The sequence below is a fragment of the Coturnix japonica genome, chromosome 7 (genome assembly GCF_054131305.1).
Source record: "Coturnix japonica strain WE chromosome 7, WE-NBRP24, whole genome shotgun sequence".
Lineage (NCBI taxonomy): Eukaryota > Metazoa > Chordata > Aves > Galliformes > Phasianidae > Coturnix > Coturnix japonica.
Window position 1 is genome coordinate 29,873,998 of NC_140669.1, and position 23,735 is coordinate 29,897,732.

The following is a 23,735-nucleotide window of genomic DNA, read 5'->3' on the forward strand; positions in this document are numbered from 1 at the left end:
CATGGCAGAAAGGAAAGGTGTAGAGCTTCTGCAAGAGCCAAGCAGGAAAACATCAGCCATTTAAGTGGCTTTGCAGACAACACTGAGCACAGCTCCTTGTACCTGTAACCTGCTAGGGAATGGTACAAGCCATTGGATCTGACACAGCTACCTGGCAACTTTCTCCAAAGCATTACCATGAAAAACGTTTTGTGTGTTCTCAGCAGTTCAGTTGTTGTGTAAACACTCAACTACATGTTCTGTAAGTGCTCGAATAAATACTCAGAGGCATACAATTCAGTAACAAAGGCATTTCCCGAGGCAACAGACTTTAGGGATATCAGTTTCAGATCTGCTCGTAGTCCCTTTTTCACTATTACACAATTAGGATAAGCATTAAATGCTGAAATACCCCAGTGGTGAGGCAGATGGACTAATTTAAGTGAGGACAAGCTGTCTGGATGTCAGATCTCATGCAGAGCTACAGGACTAGGCTCTCTCTCAGGAGCCAAGCAGTGCAAGTTTTAAACCTCCAGCCAATGTTACAGCTGCTGCCTGTTAGCCCACATCCAGAGCACTATGGCTGGGAAACAGTGAAGGGTAATAAAAACCATGATACAATCTTCTGCTTGTGTTTGAACCATAGTAACACTTCCCTTTTAGCAACAGTTTCCACTGATTTTTCATAGTGTAGCAAAACCATAAGGCTTCTGATCAGACCATGAGCGAGCTCACAGGCTTATGGTATCTGTAAGCTTTTAAATGCTGCCCGAGTATCTTCCTTTTAGTTACGATCAATGAGAGAGTACGAGTTCATCTGTTCTGAAGGAAGCATTATTAAAAAATATAGCATACTGCAGCCAGTTATGTCAAGTTATGGGAAAGCACTGCAGTCAATCACCTAACAACTAGTAACGCTACCCCTTACAAATAACATTAATAACGGCCCATTAGCATACAAAATAGTCTACAAAAAGCACATGGGGGAAATGGGCAAGTTGAAATGCTGGGAAGGAAAACGTTCTTAAGCGTGAAAGTGCTTCCGCAAAAGGCCAGTCTCTTCTACAAGAGAACTGAATCTGAAAGGGGCGGACAGAGGCGAACAGAAGGAAGACCATGCACACAGAAGCTGACAGCTGGTGTTCAACCTTCAGGATCCCAGGGAAGGACAACGGCCAGGGAAACACATTTCATTTTGGCAAAGGGATCACTAATAAACTCACGATCACGCTGCCAGACTCCAGAATTGGTGTCTATTCATGGCTGACTCACACAAACACATTGTCTTCCCTCATACATGACCATCCATGGCCACACACAGGCTCCCACCTCAATGCCCAAACCAAGTGTTCGCTGGCAGGTTTTAGCAAGCCAGCTCCCACTAGAGTAGCTCAAGGATGATGCTTCTTTCACCTTCTTAGCGAACAGCTGCTTCTGGCTATCACCAGCGACATCATTGGAAATACACTGACCCAGCTCTGATTCATTATGAATATTCACAGAGCAACATAAAAACCACGTGTAGGCATTTATGCATAGCGGAGCACACAAAATACGCATTAAGCTCCCTTGTAATGCTCACACCTACAAAAGGTTAAATAGCCCTAGGTGACAGAATGCTATTTAAATGGACCTTTTTATAATGACAAACAATAATGCATTCTGGTTACCTTCTGACATGGCTTTCTTCCAGTCAGCATTAAGGAGAATTACTACCTGATTTTAATACATCTCGCTTCAATTGCATGCAGGCTTATTGTCTTCTAATTATCAACACAACAATTTGATCTGCATCCAGATTAAGGCATTGCCCTGACTTCTCACACCGGAGCAAGGCGTGTGGTGGTGTGTCGATTTCTCAAGCAGTAAGCAGTTTGCTGTTGTCTCACATCCCCAAGGCACACATAAGCAGATGCTGCATTAAAGCTTGTTTTACAAAACTGCTTCACTTGTGATATACATTTTTAATACAATATTCTGGGCGCATTAAAGTAAAAACTGCCAGGACCAGAGAACTCATACAAATTCATTAGCAAGGCCAGCTCCTCAATCAAGCTAAGCTAAAGACCACAGCCAGTCAAAAAGAATTGTCCAGACCAGCTGAAAAGGGAAAAAAAAAACTTGACTCTGCTTGCTGCATGTGAGCACAGCCTGGTTGAGCATGTCAGTTTCCTGAGTATCAGTTGGGATTGTTTCTCATTGAAGACAAGCCTCACTGACCTTTCTCTTCTTTACATCACAAGGATATTGTGGCTGGTTTGAAAGCTTGAGATTTTTAGAATATTGCTATTCTGAGCATGAAAGCTGAGGCACGGCTCTTCAGACACAGAACAGGCTCTGCATAGCAGACACACCAGCAGCCAAATGTTTTGGAGCACACCCTGACATGTCTTCATTCACGAATAGGTTTTGAAGATCAGAAATTATATTTTGCACTTATGAAAGAGAAGCCAAAGGAGAAAGCCATATATTTCACTCCCTTCAGCTTATTTGCATTTCTCACCTATGCACTCCTCCTCAATTGACATTGTCACTTGTAGGATGATAACTCAAGAGCACCTCTGCAGTGCTCTGTAGTTAATCTGCTGCAATGCCTGTAAACTGTATGGAGAAGTGGCAATTAGAACAGGACTTTCTGAAAAGCACAGATTTTGCTCTTGCTGCATCGTTGTTGCTCACTTTGCGGAAACTCACGTTACCAGAGGATTATTGTTACAAATATATTTGTTTAATGGCAAAGCAATGTAAAATAGACAGAAATTATTCCAGTCAGCAGCAGACAAAGGTTTACAAAAAGCCTCTGCTGGCAGCCTCTGGTAGAACATTGCATTTGTCTCAACTTAATTTATGGCCTAACTGGCTGCACCTCGTCAAGAGATGTGCTGTTGCACAAGGCTGCTGCAGCCTTAATGGAGAAGCTCTTAACCTTCTCCAGCACAGCTTCAGGATTGCTGTCCCTTATAAGGCTCCCAGGCACTGAATTTTTTCAGACAAAGCAACCGCAGAAAAGGTGATGAGCTGACAGAAGAGCTTTCACCCTCACTGCTGGATCTTTCTTCTGTGCTTTTGTTTATCACTTCACTGCACCTCGAGGAGGTACCCAATGCACATCTCCAAACACCGTCCCCAAAGGCTGCTCACTGGGCTAGGGGGGCTGGTCACCCTCTCCCTTCTTTATGTCTATACATCTTCATGAGCACACTCACCTCTGCCTCCATGAGATAACAGTAACTTCTTCAGAAGTTTCTCTTGTCACAAACATAACTGAAAAGAGATTCCTGGGACTTCTAGTACGTTTCTAAGTTCAGCTCAGACACCAAGTGCAACCTATCCAACGCCTTGCAAAGGACACCAAAAATGACACTAAATCCTAAAAAACAAGGAGAATTTTCATCACCTGCTCCTCTCTGAGACACTGACATTTGAGAAGTGACAAGACCAAACGACTTCCCTGTGCCCTTCATTTCAGGGTAGAAATCTCAGGGACTTATGCAGCGATACTTGTATCCTGTGTGTTAGCAGCTTCTACCACTGTACAAGTTGCTGGGCTCTAATTTAACCTGACCTTACCAAGTTGTGCAATCTGACAGCACACCATGCTGCGTTCCCCTCCACATCCCTTCACAAATTAACAGCGTATGATCAGTTGGTGCTACAATGCCATTAAACACAGAAACGCCAGAGATGACTTTCTGTGGCCCTAATTTGAAGTCACAGCGCTTTAAAGGCAAGGAAGAAATCAGCTCCTTTGGCTCATCACCATGTACAAGACAAACGAGGGTGCATACTCCTAATTACATGAATTGCACAAGCAATCTCTTCTTCAAGAAAGAAAAGATTACTGAAAAGCCTCATTAAACACCATGAGAAGATTTTTTTTGTGAGTTTCCACGCTAATAAATGTCCGGGTTTCCTCCCATTTGTTTCTCAACTCTGAACCCTCTGGTGGCTCTGTGTTTGCAATTGCTTTTAAATAACTGGACTGTTCTGGAAAATGACTTTATATGTTCTCTACTAATGCTTAAATTAGTAATAATTTTTTTCAGCATTACTTCTACATTAAGGGTATTTGGTTTTGTTTTTTTTTTGCCTGCCCTGGCAGTAGCTTGAGTTAAAATGTAGGTAATTCTCAATCTAGTTGACCTCTGTAAAAGACACTCAGCTGAACAGGACTGCCTGACCAGCCCAGAGGAATCTAAAGCATCTCTTCTAACCAACACATGCTGTAGTGCAGCAGATGAGATGGAAAGGAGGTATTTAAACCTTAAGTAGGAAGTAGGCACAAAGAAAATGCAGAAAGATCCTGCTGAAGATGGCCCAGTGCTAGATACTGTCTGCTAAAACTGCTGTTTACAAGTAGCAAGAACAAGCATCTTATCAACAAAATCTTGCATTTCTTACATACTACTGTGAACTCAAAAATTGCTCATAGTATTGTTTTCAAATAGAGGGGGGGGGGAAAAAAAGAGAGAGAGAAAAACCTTATCAACCACATATGGGAAATCTCAGCCTTTATCCAGATAAAGACATCCAGGAAAGAGTACCTCATAGCAGACAAGCTGCCGATTTCCAGCCCTTATCCATATGGAACATGAATGGCTCAGCTGCAGAGCTACCTCCACTGCTTGGAAATGTTTGTCTGCGTAGAACTTCTTTTTTGCCAGTAACATTTTTGCTGCTGCCTATAAATGATGCTTAGCCCTTTGGTGCCCTCTCCTTCTCTCCCTCAGCAGAACACTGAAGCTCTGAGATGGAGAGCCTCAGATTTGAATCACCTCACACGCTACAGCCTCATGGAACACAGCATGTCAACAGCAATGAAAACCTAAAGAAAACACCCCAATGTGTTTTTCCAGACCCATAGCACAGGTAAGTTATGAGCTCCCCCTGCTGACATGAGGGAGCCCTGCCTGGCACTGCCAGCAGGCTGTGCCCCCACGGCCGCAGCAGGGTGATGGTCACCACCAGGACATGAGGGTAGAGACTTGGAGGAGTGAGACAGAGCTCCAACAGCAAGGATGGTGCATGCCCCGTGGCCTGACCTCATAGCTGGTCGAGCCTCGTTGCTTTTGGGAAACCAGCTCTGTGTTTTGTTGCCAGGGCACAAGTGCATGGTAGCAGCTGGCACTCTGACCCCACTGTGTGGAGTGAGGAGCTCCCAGCCCAGCTCCCACACACAGCAGGGCTACGCTTAATGCAGCACCTGCTGAGCACCTCCACGCTGCCTGCAAAGGGTCACCCTTCAGATATCCCCTTCTGCTGCTTTAAGTGGGCAGCCAGAGCCTGCCCACAAACTCCTGAGCCACCAAACAAGGCCTGGTCCCACCAAGCTGAGGTTTCACTCCCAGAACCAACAGTCCAGTGCACAGCCACAGATGCTGGAACATCAGAACACAGGAGAGACGAGACACCGAGAAGAGGCCTCTTGAGAGCCAAGGGAGGAAGTTAAAACCAACAAAAACACTGGAAAAAATATTGGTGGAAACCTGTGCCAAAATCTCCTTCAATGTGTATCCATGACTAAGCGTTCCAGCTAAACAGCTCCTGCTGTAAAGAAGGTGCTGCTTTCTAGTCACGGTCTGAAAGCACCAATGAAACAATAAGCGCAGCTTAATTGTTGAGAAGCTCACATGTTAATAGCAGAATTTGCGGTCAGAAGCATGTGAAAGCCTGCAGGGCTTTGGAGCAGTAAGACAGAACTGGGGCCATACGGTGGCTGAATCAAGTCTGCTGAAGAGCAGTGTATTTCTGCCTTTGATAGGGACTTTCCAGAGCTGTCAGCTGAGCTGCAGAATTAGAAACCTGACATTGCAGCAGTCAATTTTTAGATTTCAAGCTGTTCGAATGACTTGTCTCCAGGGAAGAATACAGAGTGCAGGAATCGATAGCAAAACAGGTAAAGATGCCCACGTCCAGGGGGCAGCCACCCAGCAAAATGCCCCAGTCAGCCTTGTAAGCCTACTGCCGAGATGCAAGAGGATGAAAGCAAAGAGCTTGCTCCTTCTTTGAGTTAGTACAAGAGAGATGCTATGCACCATCCTCTATGTTTGTGAGATTGCAGCTTGATTATATTTGATCCCCGCTGCAGATTGATCTTCCACATGCCCTGAGTTCACGCTATGCCAGTGCTCTGAGCCACTCACCAAAGAGATTATAAAAGAGCCTATTTTATCATATCTTCACTTCTGAATGCATTACAAGTGACATCGTTTAATTTCAGCCAATCTGAACAGCTAATTAGATGTAAACAGATTGAAAAATTGTACACACGGGACAACTCATTTTTCAAAAGGCCACTAATCTAAACAAACCTGAGTCCATCAATTCACTTCAACATTTGTCTCAATGAATTACAGCATAGGCTTGTCCTGCGCTGGCCTTGTGATTCACATAACAGGCTCCCTCCTCTTTTGATGAAAATCTCGGGCACAACACAAAAGAAAAGGCTACTTGTTTATCAAGGCTCTGCTATAACAAAGATGAAGATGCCTCTGAGTCTAGTGGAAGACATGATGAGCCTAAGCAATTAATCACAGTCTACTCCGGTACCTTCTCTCCCACCTCCCAGACCCCTCACATAGCCTAATACATCAAAGCTAGAGAAGCTCTTTGCAATAACAGATAAAATCAAATGTTATTTAATCACGATCAATACACATTCCCAACTTCAGAGCTCTGTGGGTGTGATCCTCCTCTCTGCTCCATCTCATTATGTCAGAAGAAAGGGAAAAGAACCCTGGGTTGATCCTCACAGCCTCCAGTAAGTTGCCCATCTGTGACTGGGAAAAGACCAACAACCACTGATAACATCCATTGTCAGACAACATAAAGAAACACTGGGGTGAAATGCACTGCATTGAAACCTAATCCTAAATACACAACAATTAGCCAGGCATGTGTGAGGTTTTCTCTTAGCCCACATTTCTTCCACTACCTGCATAGTAAACGTACAAAATTACACGAGACAGGGCAGAGATGAAAAACTGCCGTGGATATTTAAATATATAAACATATAACCTATCCCCTTACATGTTTCTTAATGTAAGAATCTTACTGGATGTAATCTCAGCCTGCTTTGTGTGCAGACTAATCTACAGCACCAAGACTGAAGGGACCAATGGGCACCTGCTGTGACCACCAACCCTCCCCACCCCCTTCAATGATAAAGGTCCTGTGACTTCCAAACCACACCATGTTTGAACAGAGTGATCTAGATGAGCAATTGTGAAAACTTCAAGTGACAGAGAGCCCAACATAAGTTTTAATTGCTTACTTCTGTGTGCTCCTTGGACAAATTTACAAATGTCTAACTTATATTTCCAGCTTGACATCTTGTTAGACCTTCATCTGTCAGGACAAAGAACACTTCTTCTACTCACTTCTGTTTCCCACAGAGATACATGCAGACAGTGCCCTGCATATGCTTTTCCTTTCCCCTGATAAAGCTAAAAGCAACAAGGCTTTCCCAATAAAGCTTTACTCAGAATCTCCCAACCAGCCCATTAACTGCTAAGGCTCCAGCTTCCCTACCATCAATTCTTCTCATTACCTGAAGGGGAGCTACAGAAAAGGAGACTCTTTAGTAGGGTCTGTTGTGATAGAACATGGGGAGATGGTCTCAAGTTTAAAGAGGGTAGCTTTAAGTTGGATGTAAGGAAAATGTATTTTACAGTGAGTGTGGTGACACACTGGAACAGGCTGCCCAGAGATGTGGTGGATGCCCATCTTCAGAGACTTTCAAGGTGAGACTCAATCAGGCCCTGGGCAACCTGATCTAGCAGTGTATGCCCCTGTTCACTGCATGGACGTTGGACTAGACGGCCTTGAAAGGCCCCTTCCAACTCTTCATGATTCTATGACTATTCCAGAGGCTTTCCCTGCCTCAAGCATCTGGTTTTCCATCTCTGTTCTATGGGTGTAGTGTTACATTTGGCCACATCAGACAGCATGCTCCTTCTTAAGCCAACATGCCTGGATGATTCAGATTGGGTTGTTTCAGTAACCTGTTCATTTCTTACTCCTCCAGCCACATTAGATGTTCATTGACCAATAAGTGATGCATGTTCCCACCCAAATAACCAGCAAAACAACAAACAGTATAAAGCTGACCTGTGTTGTCCATAGAAAAGCAATTAAACCACTAACAATCAAGTCATGAAAGGCAGTTTTTACTCCACTAATCGTGTACCCTGTTAATTTTGCATGATTCTTATTCTTTAATCATAGTGTCGTGTACTGGCATGCCAAATACTTCACTGACATCCACGTACGCTACATCAATATTCCTGTCTTTATCAAGCAAATTTGTAGCTTCATAAATAACATTTCAATTAGTTGACAAAATCTATTACATCAGCCCATATTGCTCGGCATTAGTTCTCATTTATTTCTTTATTAAGCAGGTCTGGATCTGCCACATCCTGCTCTACCTCGATCAATGTCAGATTGACAGGCCTATAAATAACCAGATGTTTTCCCTACCCTACTGAATACCCATATACCTATGTTCTAACAGGCCTTTATAACTTCTCCATGCTCTCAAATGTACCAAAAACAAATTAATGTCCTCAACCACCTTCTTTTAAATTCTTGTCTGTTAAGGTATTTGGAGCTGCTAAGCTGAAAAAGGGTCCGGCTTCAGCAGCTCGCTTTTTAATGGGTCTAAATAAGCACCATCATTACCCAGTTCGCATTCAGCTAGAACAAATGAGATCAAGAAGCCTGAAGCATTAAAAAAACATGAAACAGCATAGAAGAGTTCTGACATCTTCCCCAGATCATCACATTTTACAAAATACAGTTTGGAATTCTTCCTATTATTGAGTACTTTGGGCTTGCATTCCAGTCTCCTGAACAAAAAGGACCATATAATGGGCTGCCCAGAGAGGTTGTGGATGCCCCATTCCTAGACGTGTTCAAGGCCAGGTTGAATGGGGCCATAGACAGCCTGATCTAGTATTAAATGAGGAGGATGGCAGCCCTGAATGTGGCAGGAGGGTTGGAGGCAGATGATCCTTGTGGTCCCTTCCAACCCAGGCCATTCTATGATTCTATGACAAGAAACATTTTACAAGTTGATTTTAACAAAAATAATCTAAGCAACTATTCAAGAGTATGGGCTGGAAGAGTTGTACATACATCCTAAGAACCAGTAACAGTGTGCCACAATGTTTTACCTTGTCCGAACACTACTACCAGTTGTGGACTTTCAGGCTTGCAATGCTCCCACTGTATTTGCCCTATAAGCGCATTTTCACAAAGTGGCCAGCAATCAATAGCTTACCAAGTATCTAGGAAGCAACTATCTCAGTGAGAGAGAAACTCTCACTGACTTCAAAGAGAGTTGGAAACATTTCTGCTCCAGTGCCCGAAAGCGAAGAAATCTTAGACAAAAAGGAATTTAAGCATCCAACTCAGAATGTATTCAATTTGCCAGCTGCAGCTGAGGCCAGACACGTTAGAGTTAACAGAAAGCAAGTACACAAACCTTGAGAGAAACTTGGCAGCTCTCACCCCACTTGCACTTAGCTAGATCTCATGAGAGCATCTAACAAATCCTGTGTCACGCCAACAGCAGTTCAAAGCAAGCGCCCAGCAAATGAGCTTCTCCAACCGCCAGGGCACAGAGCACCTAACTGGGAAACAAATGAGAACTGAAGAACTTTGGTCACTCCAAGACCGCCTCAGGCTCCACTTGCTGAAATCATTCACATGGAGACGGAAAAGGGCAATAGCATTTAAGGACAGGCTAAAAACACACACTCTGACCCCCCTGAAGAAACCAAAGTATACTTAGCAAGTGTATGAGAGTCTATGGAAAGCTTGAGATGCATCCTTCTTGTGGAAAAATTTCATGCACAGGAAAACAAAATGATAAGCTACATTCACCTCTCACTGTCATCACGCTTAATCACCGGTGACTCCACGCTTGCCACAGGAAAAATAAATCCAGGTTTACAGAGATGTAGCACACAGAACATTACATTTCTCCCTCGTTACATTTGCAGTAATGGACCAACCAACATAGGAGTGCTTGGGATAGAATGCCCTCTTTTTAATCTGTTTGCTAAAGTATCATAGGATTTGTTTGCTGTTTGGGTGACTTAGTTCATGGTGGATTTGCAGACTGCACACGATTAGGTAGGATATTGTGAATTCTTATTGCTCAGTTTTGGTGTGGATGGAGAGTTGGGATTTTCAAAGCAACACTGGAGTGTTTTCAGCATTTCTTGTTATAGGTGAATACCCTCCATTCACAGCCTCCTCCTGTAGCTCTGAACCATTTAATAGGAGTGCTAGAAAATAATATACATATAAGGAATAGGGTCATCTAAGAAAGAGGCTATGAATGGAAGTTATTCCTGCCTCCTGCCTGAAAAAAATCTGCGCATCTTCACTGCATCTTCTATTTATTTCCTTGGTTTTGAAGTAATGACTGAGAACGGGCCACAAATCATTCACTACGGTCAATTCTTTTCCACAATGTTTCCCAGCTTTCTCAGCGTTGACTGTCTACAGGGTGGTATTTGTGCCACAACACAGCAAAGACTTGGTTATTAATGGGCCAAACTAAGAATAAGGGGGGAATAAATAAAATAACAATGATTAAAAAAAACCCCACACTTTATGGAATTTTCGCACTGTGATTTCAGAAGTAGAAGAGGCAGTAAGCAAAACGTGGGCAGAACTGAGGCAACTAAATCCAAGACACATATCTTCCAAACTGGTACTTATACAAGAGCCTGGACAGCTCCAAGCCCAGAGGAGCTCCAGGGATTTGCTGAGCATTTCAGGCAGGCAGGGTCGATTAGCTCAGTGCTCAGCTCGAATGAGAGCTTGACAGGAATCCAACAGCTGGATATTCCTATCCTTTCCATACCTTCCTAGGGCTTCTAAAACATTTACTGCATAACTCTCAGCACAAAACGCCAGCAAGGAACTGAAAGTTCACCTCTTGGGAAAGCCCAAATGCTTCTCACGTAGTAAAGAAAAGCAAAGATACTCCATCCTTTCCCAAATTTCTAAAGGCTCTGAAGAGACATGAACGGCTTTTTCCCAAGCTAAACACACAGGTCAGATGTGTGCCAGCCCTGAACTAAAAGTCATGTAATCGCGTTAGGACAACAAATAGCTTGAGCTAATAAACCCAGCCTTTCAAAGAGCTTATTGGTTTGGGCTTGGTGCCATGTCGAGGTTAACAAGGCAAAAACCTGTTTAACAAAGGAGATATATATCTGACCATCCACAGCCAGGTCAATCATTTAAGATTTAAACATTCCCTCCAGAGGTATTTACCCAGTCAGTGCATGCTGTTTACAGTTGCTTCTGTACCTTCTGATGATGCTTTAAATCATATCTCCCAAATGAAATTAGAGTAGAAGCTTTCCTACTGCCTTATTGCAGATGGTAATAGCATGTGGGGTCAGCAAATATTCCGAACCCACGTGAGAGACTCCTGCACTGTCTGTTACGTGCAGTCAAAAAAACAAAAGCTACCAACAACAACGAGCCAATAGGCTGCATAGCTCAAAACACAAATCCCCTTTCTTTTGGAGGTTACATCAGAACAGTACCACTCTCTTCTCATACACTGTGTGTGTGTGCATGTGATGTCAGTACTGCCTTTAATACAGTGCCTCATTCAAACCAATCTATATTTCAGGTTTTATGGAGTATTTTGGCTCAAATATTATTACTAGGATAGTGTTTACAGCAATATCCATTGTGTTCTGCATAGCCCTGCCTATCAGTCAGCCTTGTAATAAAGCAGAAAGGGAAATCTGGGGAAAGGCAGCAAGAGCTGCTGAATCCAAGTGAGTCATGCAAAACCAGCATGGAGAATGGAGACGAGGGCAAAGACAACCGGGTCAAAGCAGCTGCTTGGCTGTTGATTGTACAACAACATGTATGCGTTGCCTTAAAAAAGAAGAAAATCAGGCTTTTAAGTGTTAAGCTATTCTTCTTGTTTTTGACTGTGTTTCAAGATGACTGTTGCCTCACACAGATTCATAACGTGCAAGCGCTTACTCACGTATCTCCAAGCTAAGAGGAAAGGCAGATCGGAATTCCAAATCTATCATCAGATGTACATGTTGGCACCTACAAAGAGCCGCAGGACTCTAATTCTCTGGCTAAGACTGAAGGGATATGCTGAAGAGAACAAACAAACAAGGAAGCCGCTCTCACCCATAAAATACACATACAGAACAACACACAGAAGGGAAAAAAAAAAGATAGCCCAGAAAGCTGTTGACTCTCAGGTGTGTCTAACAGCAGCAAATTAGGAACAACTGTAAGAGCAGTGCAATCTGCCATTCCTTTTGGATTGCGCGTGGATCTGCTGCATGGTTCGAAGGACACGGTGCTGGTTTGGCTGCGAGCAGCAGTTGTTATCCCCAGGCCAGCCCCTCTGCCTAACTCACACACATTCAGGTTCAGCTTCAAAGATTTCTTCCTCTGCCTCACAGTGAGGAAGTGTCTTACAATACCAACGTGTACCACCCCGGAGTCCTAATCTTACAATTAATGCCTCTAGCTGCTGCTGTAAATTAAATAGTGACAATGATATTGATGAATAATGATTTTTATTTTTTTTTCCCCCCACATCCTGCTTTAGTCTTGATTGTAAAGAATTAACATAAAAATCCAACTTGGGTAAGATGTACGTACCCATGGGCCCCATACGATTCCCATTAAAGTAAGTAAGACTTGAGTGGAAATTGAATCAGGCTCTGAAACCAACACGATGGAAGCTCCTGCACTCTGCAGCTCTGGGATCACAGCAGCAGCAAGTGCCATCACCACCCACGGCACATCCATCATACTGAATGCAAGGCCATGGGCAGAGATAGCAACGCATCACGTGGGGAGGGGAAAGGAATACATTGCAAAAAACAAAAGAAGCCAAGGAGAGATGCTCCCAGCCCGCTGAGAGCAATAATACAATACTGCATCTCAAGTTGGTTGCTTGTTTGAAGGAAGCTAGGAAACAAGCAAGAATTCATTATGAAGCTGCTCAAGACTAAACCATGAATCATTGGGTTCTAAAAAAAATCCTATACTGTCTAGAGAACAGCACGGATGAAAATGAATGGAATCTCTTTAAATTACTCTCTGTATCAACTCCTTCACATTCATTCTTTCTGCCACTGATTAGCCTCCTTCTATGATACAGCTTTTTAAATTATTCCACACCACACTCCCAGCTCCTGCAATCAAAACAAAGAAGCAACTCTTGATTCTTCATTTTTAGTCTTCATTTACAGGAAAAAGCATCTTCTGCAGTGCAAAACCTGAACACCTACTGTTCTTACACGTTTCCTGGATATCCCCACAAGTGACTGCGTGCTAACAGCTCAGTAAGCTAATGACCTTAAAATCCTCCCACTGCTCCACAAATAAGGGGACTTTTGTGTTGCTGTACTGAATATGCTACTGCTGCCTAACGCAGTATTCAGTCACCTCTGGAAAGCCCACAGGATGTTAAAGCGCAGGGAGCTGGAACCCCCTGATCTCAGCAAGCCTGTAATTAAAGACAAAAAACTCCAAATCCCATATATTAAATTGGGACAAACTCACTGCAAACTCGGGTAGGAACAAGCAGAAGGCAAATGTAGCTGGCAGAACACATCTGCTGGTTGTACCATTCCTGCTCTCACCTGGCTCCAGAGAACATGAGGTTTTTGTGACCTCATAGCTGTACATCTGTCCATTGCACCAACCCCTTTTCCAGTCATTTCTGAAGCAACTGACTAAAACTTCACATGACAAAGATTAGCAGAGGATGAGGTAGCACTGAGAGCCAAACTGCTACCAGCTACAAAGAAAACCTCTCAAAGCAAGAAGCTTGCTACGTTTCAAGCAATGGAAAACATTACATCCTATACTAGCTGACAAATTTGAGTTAATTCACTGTCAGGTGTGTACCTTATCAGACTATCAGATTCCAATCACAAGATACAAATCCATTGGAAACCTGGCCAGTCATCTCACAGCTTGTGAATGATGTACAAAAACAAGCAGAAAAGTCCCCAACAATTCAGACTGGATACAGACAAAGCACTCTTGGAGGCGCCTTCAGATACAAGCCCATCTACCCTTGGCACAAGGAGAGCAAGCCCTACCCAGATGCTCTCCTTGTGCACCAAGTACAGATCTTCTTGTCCCAAATCCTGCACAAAGGAAGAGACCTCTTTGATATCCCAGCCCTGCTGTCACTTGGCTGGATTCTGCTGGAAAAGCCATTCAATGAGAGCCTCCCAATCCACTGTGCCCAGGAAAACATGCAGCCCTCCCACACCCACCACAGTTCCCATGGCTGTTAACCAAGACTGCTTGGAGATAGATTAGAAAGGGAAATTTTCAGTAAAAAAAAACCAACACAAACAAAAACAAATAAACAAGATGGCCTGAGACTTCAGACTTCTCACACAACTTTCCACTCATGACTGTTATAGTGGATTTTAAAAGACTTAATGTAGTGACATCCAAAATTTATTACAGCTTTTACAACAAGACTGTGCGTAGTAAAGAATGATGTAGTGACAATATTTACTTGGCTGGATTTAGCTTCTTAGGGCACATAAATATACTTTTGTACATTGAGAACAGCAGTGGCTGCCTACTAAATCTTGTATAACACAAGGCAGCTTTGTAGACCTTTAAACACACACCAACTTGACTCTGTCTACTTCACAAATATGCTTCCTTAACTATCTGCCTCGTCAGTCCCCATGGCCCCCTTCTGCTTGTCATCTGCCAACCTCAGCTCTTAAAATAAAATGGTTTAGAAATCCTGCTTTTAAAATCCTATGCTTTCTAAGTATGGATTTCATTACTTACAGATAGCGGCCAGGTCCTCTCCACCCAACAGTTACAAAACAAACTGGAGGTCTTACTCATTCTCCTTGGTACACACAAGAGAAAAGCCATACAGAATTCATCATTTGAAAACTGATTTAGTAACCAGGTGTGTGAAGGCCCCATCTTAAATATAAATTAAACTGTAGATTTCTGTTAGTCTTTGAATCTCTATGAACTGGTCCACTTAGAAAGACGACGTAGAAGGACATGGGAGTAAGACAGGAAGAGTCAGACAAGGTTTTTGAATATGAGAGGTAGTATTTTCAACTGTGATTTTTGGGAGTGGAATATGGAGCACCTTAAAGCGTCCTGCTTTCCAGAATAAACTTCAAGTCCAGCATGTGACAATTATGTCTCCTGCAAATACCACTTAACAGGTGAGACGAATATCTCACTTGCACACTGCGCACTCTAGTGTACTGGTTACCAAAACTACAGGACTGGCTGCCCCAACTCGCCCTCATGCTTCACAGCTTCCAGGAAGCCTGACCTACAGGCTGCACAATGAAAACAGCTCCCAGAGGGCACACAGCCTACACCTGGAGGTAGAGCTCTACCCAAAGCCATCATTAATACTTCCAAGAAGGACCAGCCACACGTGCCTGGATCTGTGGTAAACAAGCAAACCAATAAATCACTCCATCTAAGAAATACAAACAAGAAAAGCCCTAAATTCACCCCCTGGTTTAAATGCAAGTTTGCTGCTGTTTTATAGCACACTCCAAATGCATCAAAAGGGTTCGGACTATTTCTGTGTTTGCTTTTGCTGCTGTCGTTCTTACAAAAACACACCATCCTCCTCCCACGACATTGCTTCATAACTTCAAAAGAAACGCTCTCCACCGCCACAAAATGTTTGCTTTGAGCAAGGAGAAGCCAAGGGTTTGGCTCCTGTGTTAAAAACAGGAAGAAATAGCTCTGTAAGAACAGAACAAACAAGCGCAACAGTAACAGTAGATGGAGATAGAGCTCCTAGCACAACGTATGAATAATTCCAAGTCCTATTAGAAGGAACACACATATCTGAATTTCCCTAGAAAACAGCATGTCATTACTGGGTTGCAGCTTGACTAAAATGCAAAGCGTCACTTTTTCAGGAAAAAAAAACAAAAGCCAAACAACAGACAATATGCAGCGTAACAACTAGACTGCAAAGCACATCCACTTAGCAGCTGAAATTGCAAAAGACAATGTGTGTACATAGAAGCACAGCAATATTAGAAGAGGGCTCTTACCTCCGTCCCCAGATCCTGAGCCGGCATCTGAGAAGAGAACAGAATGGAATTTATATTCATGTGCTGCTGTACGTCCTGTAAGCATATAAGGCAAGACTGTTCAGTTAAATACATTACACTGTATCTTATGTTTGATGTCATCCCTGGGTAAATTACAGAGATCTAATCTGAACACAGTTCACTCAAGCTGCCTTGCTCATGTCTGAACTCCCTTACTTTATAGTTTCTATATAAAACTGAAATAACTTAAGCCCTGGAGTGCTGTGATGTTCTCAGAAGCCTCTGCCTCATTTTGTTGTACTGAGACTGATAAAGCAGCTCCAGGAGCTTTGTTCCCAACAGTTGCGCGGTGTCGCTTCACATGGCCACTAGGAAACAGCCAGCATCAAACAAGGCTTTTAAACACGTCTGTCTGAGCCCAGACCGACTGGAAGCAAGTACCGTCATCTACACAGAACACCTCTGCAGATCACAACCAGTTAGAATCAACCACTGAAACCCTCATCCAAAGCTCTTCATATAAACTATGAAAATGCCATTTCTCTCGAGGTCGTTGCTTAGTTTCCAAGCCAAGCACTTCATTTCACTCCTGCCCAGGGTTTGTTTGGATGTAACGAGCAGATTCACAAATCCAAGGGCAAACCCAAGAAAGACATCTCAAAATCTCCAATCCCAGAACTTCATTATGATACTTTCTAACCAAGGCCAAATACAGAAACACACACAGTGGAAAGGGCTACAAACTGCTTCCAAAGAGAAAGGACATCCTCCTTTGCAAACCTTAATCTATTCATCGATATCAAGAGGAACAGAAAAGGTTTGGCATGGATTCTTGGGGATCCAATCACCCCACAAACTCTTAGGTCAAGTTTACTGACAGTAGGGTCTGTTGGATCTGAACTATATTGCACATGCCAGCTCTGTTTCAATAAACAATGTCACAAAAGTGGCTCGGTCATTTTGCACTGCAAGACTAAGTGGGAGAGAGGCAAAAGGGGGCAAAAGGAAAGAAGAAAAAGCAAACAGATAATGACAGTGTTTCCCTGTAATCTCCATCTCCCCGTAGGGAGGTATAGGCCCCTACATTGGGAAGCCCACACCTCCACCAAGCCCCCAGCAGTACAGGTCTCCATGGAGGCTGGCAGCCCTGTGTGTCACCCTGCACCATCCCACTGCCCATAGCAAGCTTGAGGAGGAAAAGATGAAGCCATGCACTCAAACTTGACCAAATCCATTATATCAACAAGTTTGGTCATTCTTCTTTTGTTTGTTTTCAAACAAATAAGAAAAAAAAAAAGAGTTGCTGTGCTGAGAGAACCCAGTAGGTGAAAGGAATCCTACGCCACAATAGGCTTTGTCACTCTGAGCTCCACTTAATACCACTTTACAGAGGAAAAAACCAATAATACAGCATGTGTTTTTTCTTTTTCCACCCCGACTGAAAATTGCCTGGTAACAGCTTCAGAGAAAAACAAAAATCCCAGGAAAAAGCTTTTTCTCTCTGATGCACCAAACACCAAAAATCATGGCACTGCACAAAGTTTTTCTGATGTACTTTATATCGACTCCTCTGTCCTCACCTAAGAAAAAAATATCTGCCTTCAGTTTAAAAGGCTCTCTCAAGAACAAAGCCTTCCTCCTCCTATTCTTTTCAAGTGAACTTCACTGCCCAGCTCTAACAGACACTGAGCACGGAAGAAAAACATCAAGAAGCCCTGCACCTATGCAACTCTATTTTTCTGATGGATTTTGCCCATTTGCTTTCCTTGCTGCTGCATGAAAGCAGAGACACAAATAGCCCTCGATGCTCAGAGTTAAGCAAAGGAGTCTCAAGCACCAGCCAGTTTTCACATGTGCTCTTCAGTGAGTTCTTCCAACAAACACTGGAAAATAATAGATTGCAGGGACCTGTTTGTTAAGTGTGAGGCTAAATCCTCAGCTGGTGGGAGCTGGTGTGGCTCATTACAGACAGCAGAGCTCTACTGAGCTACACCAGCTGGGAACCCACTCCTGTAAGGAACAACCAAAGAGGTTGCCTTAAGGACAGCGCTGCTCCAGCCCTACTCCCTGCAGACTGCAGAGAGGGCTGCTATGAGCCATGTGCCCATCTATTTATCTGACATCTGCTTGCTATAGTTATCTGCTCCCAACAACTTGTCGTATTGTCCCCTAAGCATACACTGGGCTGACTGACCAGCAACACAAGATACAGACTAAAAAAAATAAATAGATAAAAAATGACCAACTTTTGCATCGCACCCTGTCAACTTAAACCTATTTAGAAGAAAAGGACAGCAACAGCACCTTCTCATCATCAAGACTGCAATGAATTAACCCCCAGTGAACTCAAAAGAAGGGCTCGCAAGGCTCCATCCCTCAGCAGAGGCAGCTCATTGCTACATACCGGTTGCACACGATCCTTCGGAGACGAGCAGTATCTCGCTCTGCTGCTTGCAGGCAGCCTGCTTCAGGTAGCACTCGTTCTGGTAGGTGTCACCATTGGAGCCACAGACGGGCACGTAGTCATTGTTGCACTGGGGGGGGACACAGAGAGGCAGCGTTAGCCATGCAGAGGGATGGGGCAGCCTGAGGTTGTGTGTCCCCCCCTCCCCAGCATGAAACCCCCAGGAGAACAGCAGGAGGGAGGCACTGCCTCTGCCCTTTGCTAGAGAAGGGGGATGTGGTGAAAGAAGGAAGGGAAAGAATCATGAGACAGCCTCGGGTAGGTGCCCCAGAACTGCATTCCCACAAGGATGAGCACTTCCAGACAGGGAACACCCGGCAAGGAAAGCAGCTCCCAGCAGCAGCTCATGTGTTTCTATTGGTTGGCAACAGGCAAATTGCAGCGAGCAGACTCTTCCCATCCTCCCCCCCCCCCACTACAGAGCCGGTCCTTAGCATGCAGAGAAGCATCCGTCTGCGCGCACATAACTCTCTATTTAAGCACTTAGCCATAATGAAAACTGATGGGACAGAGGGCAATCATTTCTGAGAGATCTTGGACCAAAAGGCATCCATCCCTTTTGCTGTGGGCAGGATGCTGCACCCAGGATGCTTTGGGTCCCAGCTCCCCATATCACAGCTGTGCTCCCCCCAGACACATGCCCTGCCCCACTGCCCACGCTGTCTGCCCCCGCCCCCAGCACCGCAGGGCAGCTTTGCCCTCTTCTGCTCATTTTAATAAAAATAATTCCATTTTGTAGAGAAAATTGGGCAACCTACAGGGTGCAGTTATCATCAGATAATCACACTCTGAGGCTTAAAGATTGTTGGATGTGCCCTGCGCGTGGTAATTACGCCAGGGATATGATTAGCCCGTGATTACTGTACTCCTGGTATGCCTCATTGTTTAATTATAACAAATGAAATGATGACAATTATTATTTACAAATGCTCACCTCTGCTTAAATCTGAGTGAAAACTCAAGAAGCCATACCCCGTATGTGGCTACCTTGTGCCATAAAGCAGCTGAGGTGTGCTCACAGCCTAACTGAACCATACAGACCAAACAGGCCTTGAGGTGAGAGACTAGAGAAACCAGCATCGCTAACAGTTGCTTAGATTGCATTCACTGCAGGCCTCCACACGCAGCCAACAAATTATTCATAGTTGGTCAGAGTGACATTTTGATTGGGCCAAATCAAATGACATTTTCCCCACGTGCTCTATTCTCTCAGATCTTCCAGAGCCGTGTCACACCTCCAGCATCCTCCTCCTTTGGAACAGGACAACACAGCAGCAGTGAAGATCTGTCCCTTCCTCTCCTGATGAGGTGTTGCCCAGCATCCCATTGAAATGCCTTTCTGCTGTTGTCACAGATGTGCTCCAAACTTAAGGAATGTTGCAAGCAATAAACACCAACCTCGTCCCACAGCTGGACAACAAATGCTGGAGTGTGATCTGGAACACTTAACCAGGACAATTAACACAATCATGCACATTTTCTGAAGCATGAAGCATCAAATCAGTTTTACACATCCTCTCTCCTTGACACACATGGGACATTGCTGCAGAGCAATCGGTGCAGAATCCAACTCCAAGCATCTCAATAGGCTCTGATAGAACACAGGAACAATGCTGGACCCTGCTCCCAAGGAACACAGTGGGAACTCGGCTGGTTTTGCCCAGAGCCAAAGATGATCTTTTACACTGACTCAGCTTCCAAAGCAAAAGGCCAAGCAGCCCTATGTTAGCAGTGTGAGACGTCAGGAGTGAAATCCTGAACCACAGGACCTGGTGGCAAAGCTTCTGACAGCTGGGCTAGAACTTCTTCCAAAGCTCAGCACCTTGAGAACGTATCCAAGAGACACCAGGCAGGGCGCTGGGAGGGGTCATTGTTTTCACAGAGGTCCTTCCATCTCTCCTGTGGCTCCTGACTCATCCAGATTTGGCTGTGAAGAGCAGAGGTGGATGGCCAGTCACAATGAGGATGGGTGATTGGTCCTTTCCCTTCTCAAGCTGGAATGGTCCCTGAGGCATTTCTTTATTACTGCCCATCTGTCCCGTCACTCGCTTCACACAGCTGCTGCTTGGATGGAGAACGCAGAACTGGGGAGCTGCTGCTGGGAGTACAGCAGGCAACAGCTTCCAGGTTAAGTGCTGCCTTACTCTGAACTGGGCTGCCTCCAAAGGCCACGGTGAAACCATGGTGAAAGTCACCCAGCAGAAAAAACAGGACCACTGTAGGGAAGGCCACAGCATCAGCAGGCAGCTGGTGAGCTTCTTCCTCACACTAGAGGATATCAGACCTTGACTTGGCTTCCTTAGCATGGCATCCTCAGTCTAACGACGGTACTGGTTTAAGACTCAACAAATCAAGTTCTGGACATGATCACAATTCTCTATCCCTAAAGGCCAGTTGGAATGCACAGTGAAATCCATGTCAAATCTCATTAAATCCAGAAGCACAGCGCCACATCATGAGATTCTCTCATACGCACTTGGGTTCTTAAAATACACCTGTAAAGAAGGGACTTAAGTGCATCCAAGCCACCTACATCCTTAGTACGAGCAGCCACAAGCACAGCTGGAAATGAGGCAGTCCTGCAGGTGCTGGGGTCAGTGCTGGAAGTACAAGGTTGGTTTTCCAAAGAGACCAGTGAACCCACACACCTCTTCCTCCTTGTAGCGCTGTTGGAAGGTTGACCTTTTCCTGCTCTCAGGCTTCACTCCCAAAATAATGGCTATATTATACCCATTATACCACACTATACTCCAGAAGTGAAACAGCAGGCAGCAAGCTGGCAGGTGAGCTGCAGCTCCACCAATACTGAAGGACATGAGGGACTCAACACACAGGAGGGCTGCCCACACACCAAGCAGTTAACACTTGCCGTCTTGGTCACAAAGTGCAACCTTGATGGAAACACCTTTTGGACACGTTGACAAGATCTGAATGGAAGAGATGTCAGACTGCTGATGGCTTAGGAGGACCAAGGTACTGAATGAGCAGCGTATCCAGCCACAGCCCTGCTGGGCTTGCAGCCTGGGGCAGAAAGGATGCAGCTGCCATCACACTCAGCCCCATGGCAGGGGACAGCACACCCCCTAGGCATAGTTCTGTGCCCCACAGAGCAGCTTACCATGGGAAGACAGCAAACAGGGCATGGCTTTGTGAAGGAGCAACAGGGAGCCAAGCAACAGGAACCTCTGCCTCAGCATGTGCCTGCTGCTTTATGGGGAGAGAGCCCCACTCACACCATCCACATCAGTCCGACCAGGTATGCCCTCTCAAACAGTACAACATACATCTTATCAACCACGTCCACCCAAATGGATTTACCACCTGCAATTATGATTTGAGAAACTAAAACAATCAAAACACCAGAAAAAACCAACACCGCACCAAAGAAATAAACCAAACCACAGCTGCAGCTGTTTGCCTCTGCAGCAAACCCACTTTGCCTCTGCAGCCTCACAAGCCCCACACTGGCCAGCCCAGGCCTTTCAGACAGCGAGGAGGCAGAATTAGCTTTCAGTCCCTGTCTGTTTTCTCAAGCTGCAGTGAAAGCCCCTGGCAAATTCTGGAGAAAACATAACAAGTAATTATAGTGATGAGGCGTCTGCTATTGATTTGCTCACTATCACCCAGCGAGCTGTCACTGAAATGGGGCACTGAGTTCTGACAAAGGACCCCTCACCCTGGACACCCATCCTTGGGGCTCTGCCCACCTCACCCGGCTGCAGGCACCTCCCTGCCCATCACCTGCCGCTGTGCAGGGAGGCTCGTCCCTCCCGCAGAGCCCAGCAGCGCATCTCACAGACATCACCCTACAGCCATTACCCGGTTCCCTTCCATGTGCTCCTATATCCCCTGCAGGACCCGGAGCAGGAAGCACTCCAGCCCCTACAATGGGACCGGGCAGCACCATGCTGTGTTACGGCTCGTTCTTCGAAAGAGCCCTGAAATCCCCGCACACGCTGAGCCGCAGCACAACGCCCCTCGGCACTCTGCTCTGAGCAGGGCTCTGTCGCGGGGTCTGTGATGCAGGCAAACCAGAGATGGAATTAAAAGCTACACGGTGAATAGGGAACCACAGCAGCTTAGCTAACACCTGCCTTGCTCTTATTACTGAGAACTCCCTCGCTGTAAAGGCAGGAGTTGATGTCTGAGGTTCTTCTCCAGAGATAGATTTGGCTCTAGGAACAGCACGGTACCCACGGTGCTTCCAAGCAAGCAGCCTATCAGAGCCCAGCGGTGCATCAGTCACTGCGGGCACACACCATCCCGAGCTGTGCCACTGGGCTGCCTGGCTGCAAGAGCTCCCGGCAGCACCACGAGTTGCACAAGTTCACGTTAAAACACCACAGACCACGGGGAATACAGGCAGGCAGTGATACACACAGCCCCTGGTCTGCCCGGGCTCTATTCAGGTCAGTGCGGGTTGGCCCAGCACCACATGAATCCTTCCTAAGGAAACTGCCCGACCCTGAGAATGCTGCATAGAAGAGAAGGAGCGGGGGCAGCTCCCGGCAACAGCTCCATTAACCCAAAGGGAGCTCCTGGTTTTGGAACAGAGGGATTTCTCCTTAATCTGATCAGCCGGGTGGATGCACGGTCAGAAGCGCCGTCACCGCGCAGCCCTTCCTCTAAACATTGCATAAGCACATTACAGATCCATTTCTTTAACCAGATCACAACTCCCAATACAATAACATCAGATCCCTATCAGAGCCCTTCCTAAATACACTTCCAAGTACTCCTCCAAAGGGCAGACAACAGACAGGAGCGCACAGCGGGAGCTGCAGACCGAGGGGATGTGAAGCCGCAGCGTCTGCCTCCCCCAGCACAGCCCGTGTCCCCGTGCCACCAGTTGGCTCCCGGCTGTGCCTCCAACTTCCCCCTCGCTGCCGAGTGACAGCGGGAGCGCGGCGCCTCATGCTCCCGTTTACCGAATTAAGGGAGGAAATCTCCGTCTCCTTACCTTGAACTGACAGACGCAAGTCACGCTGTCTCCGATCCTCAAACACTCCCCATCGAATTTACAGGTGTTGGTGTCGCAGAGAAACAGATCGTTTTCTCTGTCATCGTAACCTCGAATGCAAAGACGGGAAACATGTCAGCATCGGGGGAGCGACGGATGCTTTCCTGCCGTCCCTCCCTGCTCTCCGTACCCCGCTCCTTCACTCGCTTCCCTTTCGGTCTCCCGGGTCAGCCCT

At 45.4% G+C, this 23,735-nt stretch overlaps 1 protein-coding gene across 1 annotated transcript in view; it reads right to left on the reverse strand.

Annotated features, from left to right (window-relative positions):
* TMEFF2 (transmembrane protein with EGF like and two follistatin like domains 2) overlaps window positions 1-23,735 on the reverse strand; it is a 104,476-nt gene that overhangs the window by 79,922 nt on the left and 819 nt on the right. The window contains exons 2-4 of the mRNA XM_015867682.2: window positions 23,501-23,610; window positions 18,481-18,610; window positions 16,077-16,103 (exon numbers count right to left, since the gene is read on the reverse strand). Coding sequence (XP_015723168.1) covers window positions 16,077-16,103; window positions 18,481-18,610; window positions 23,501-23,610 — 267 coding nt within the window. The remainder of the gene's footprint in view (window positions 1-16,076; window positions 16,104-18,480; window positions 18,611-23,500; window positions 23,611-23,735) is intronic.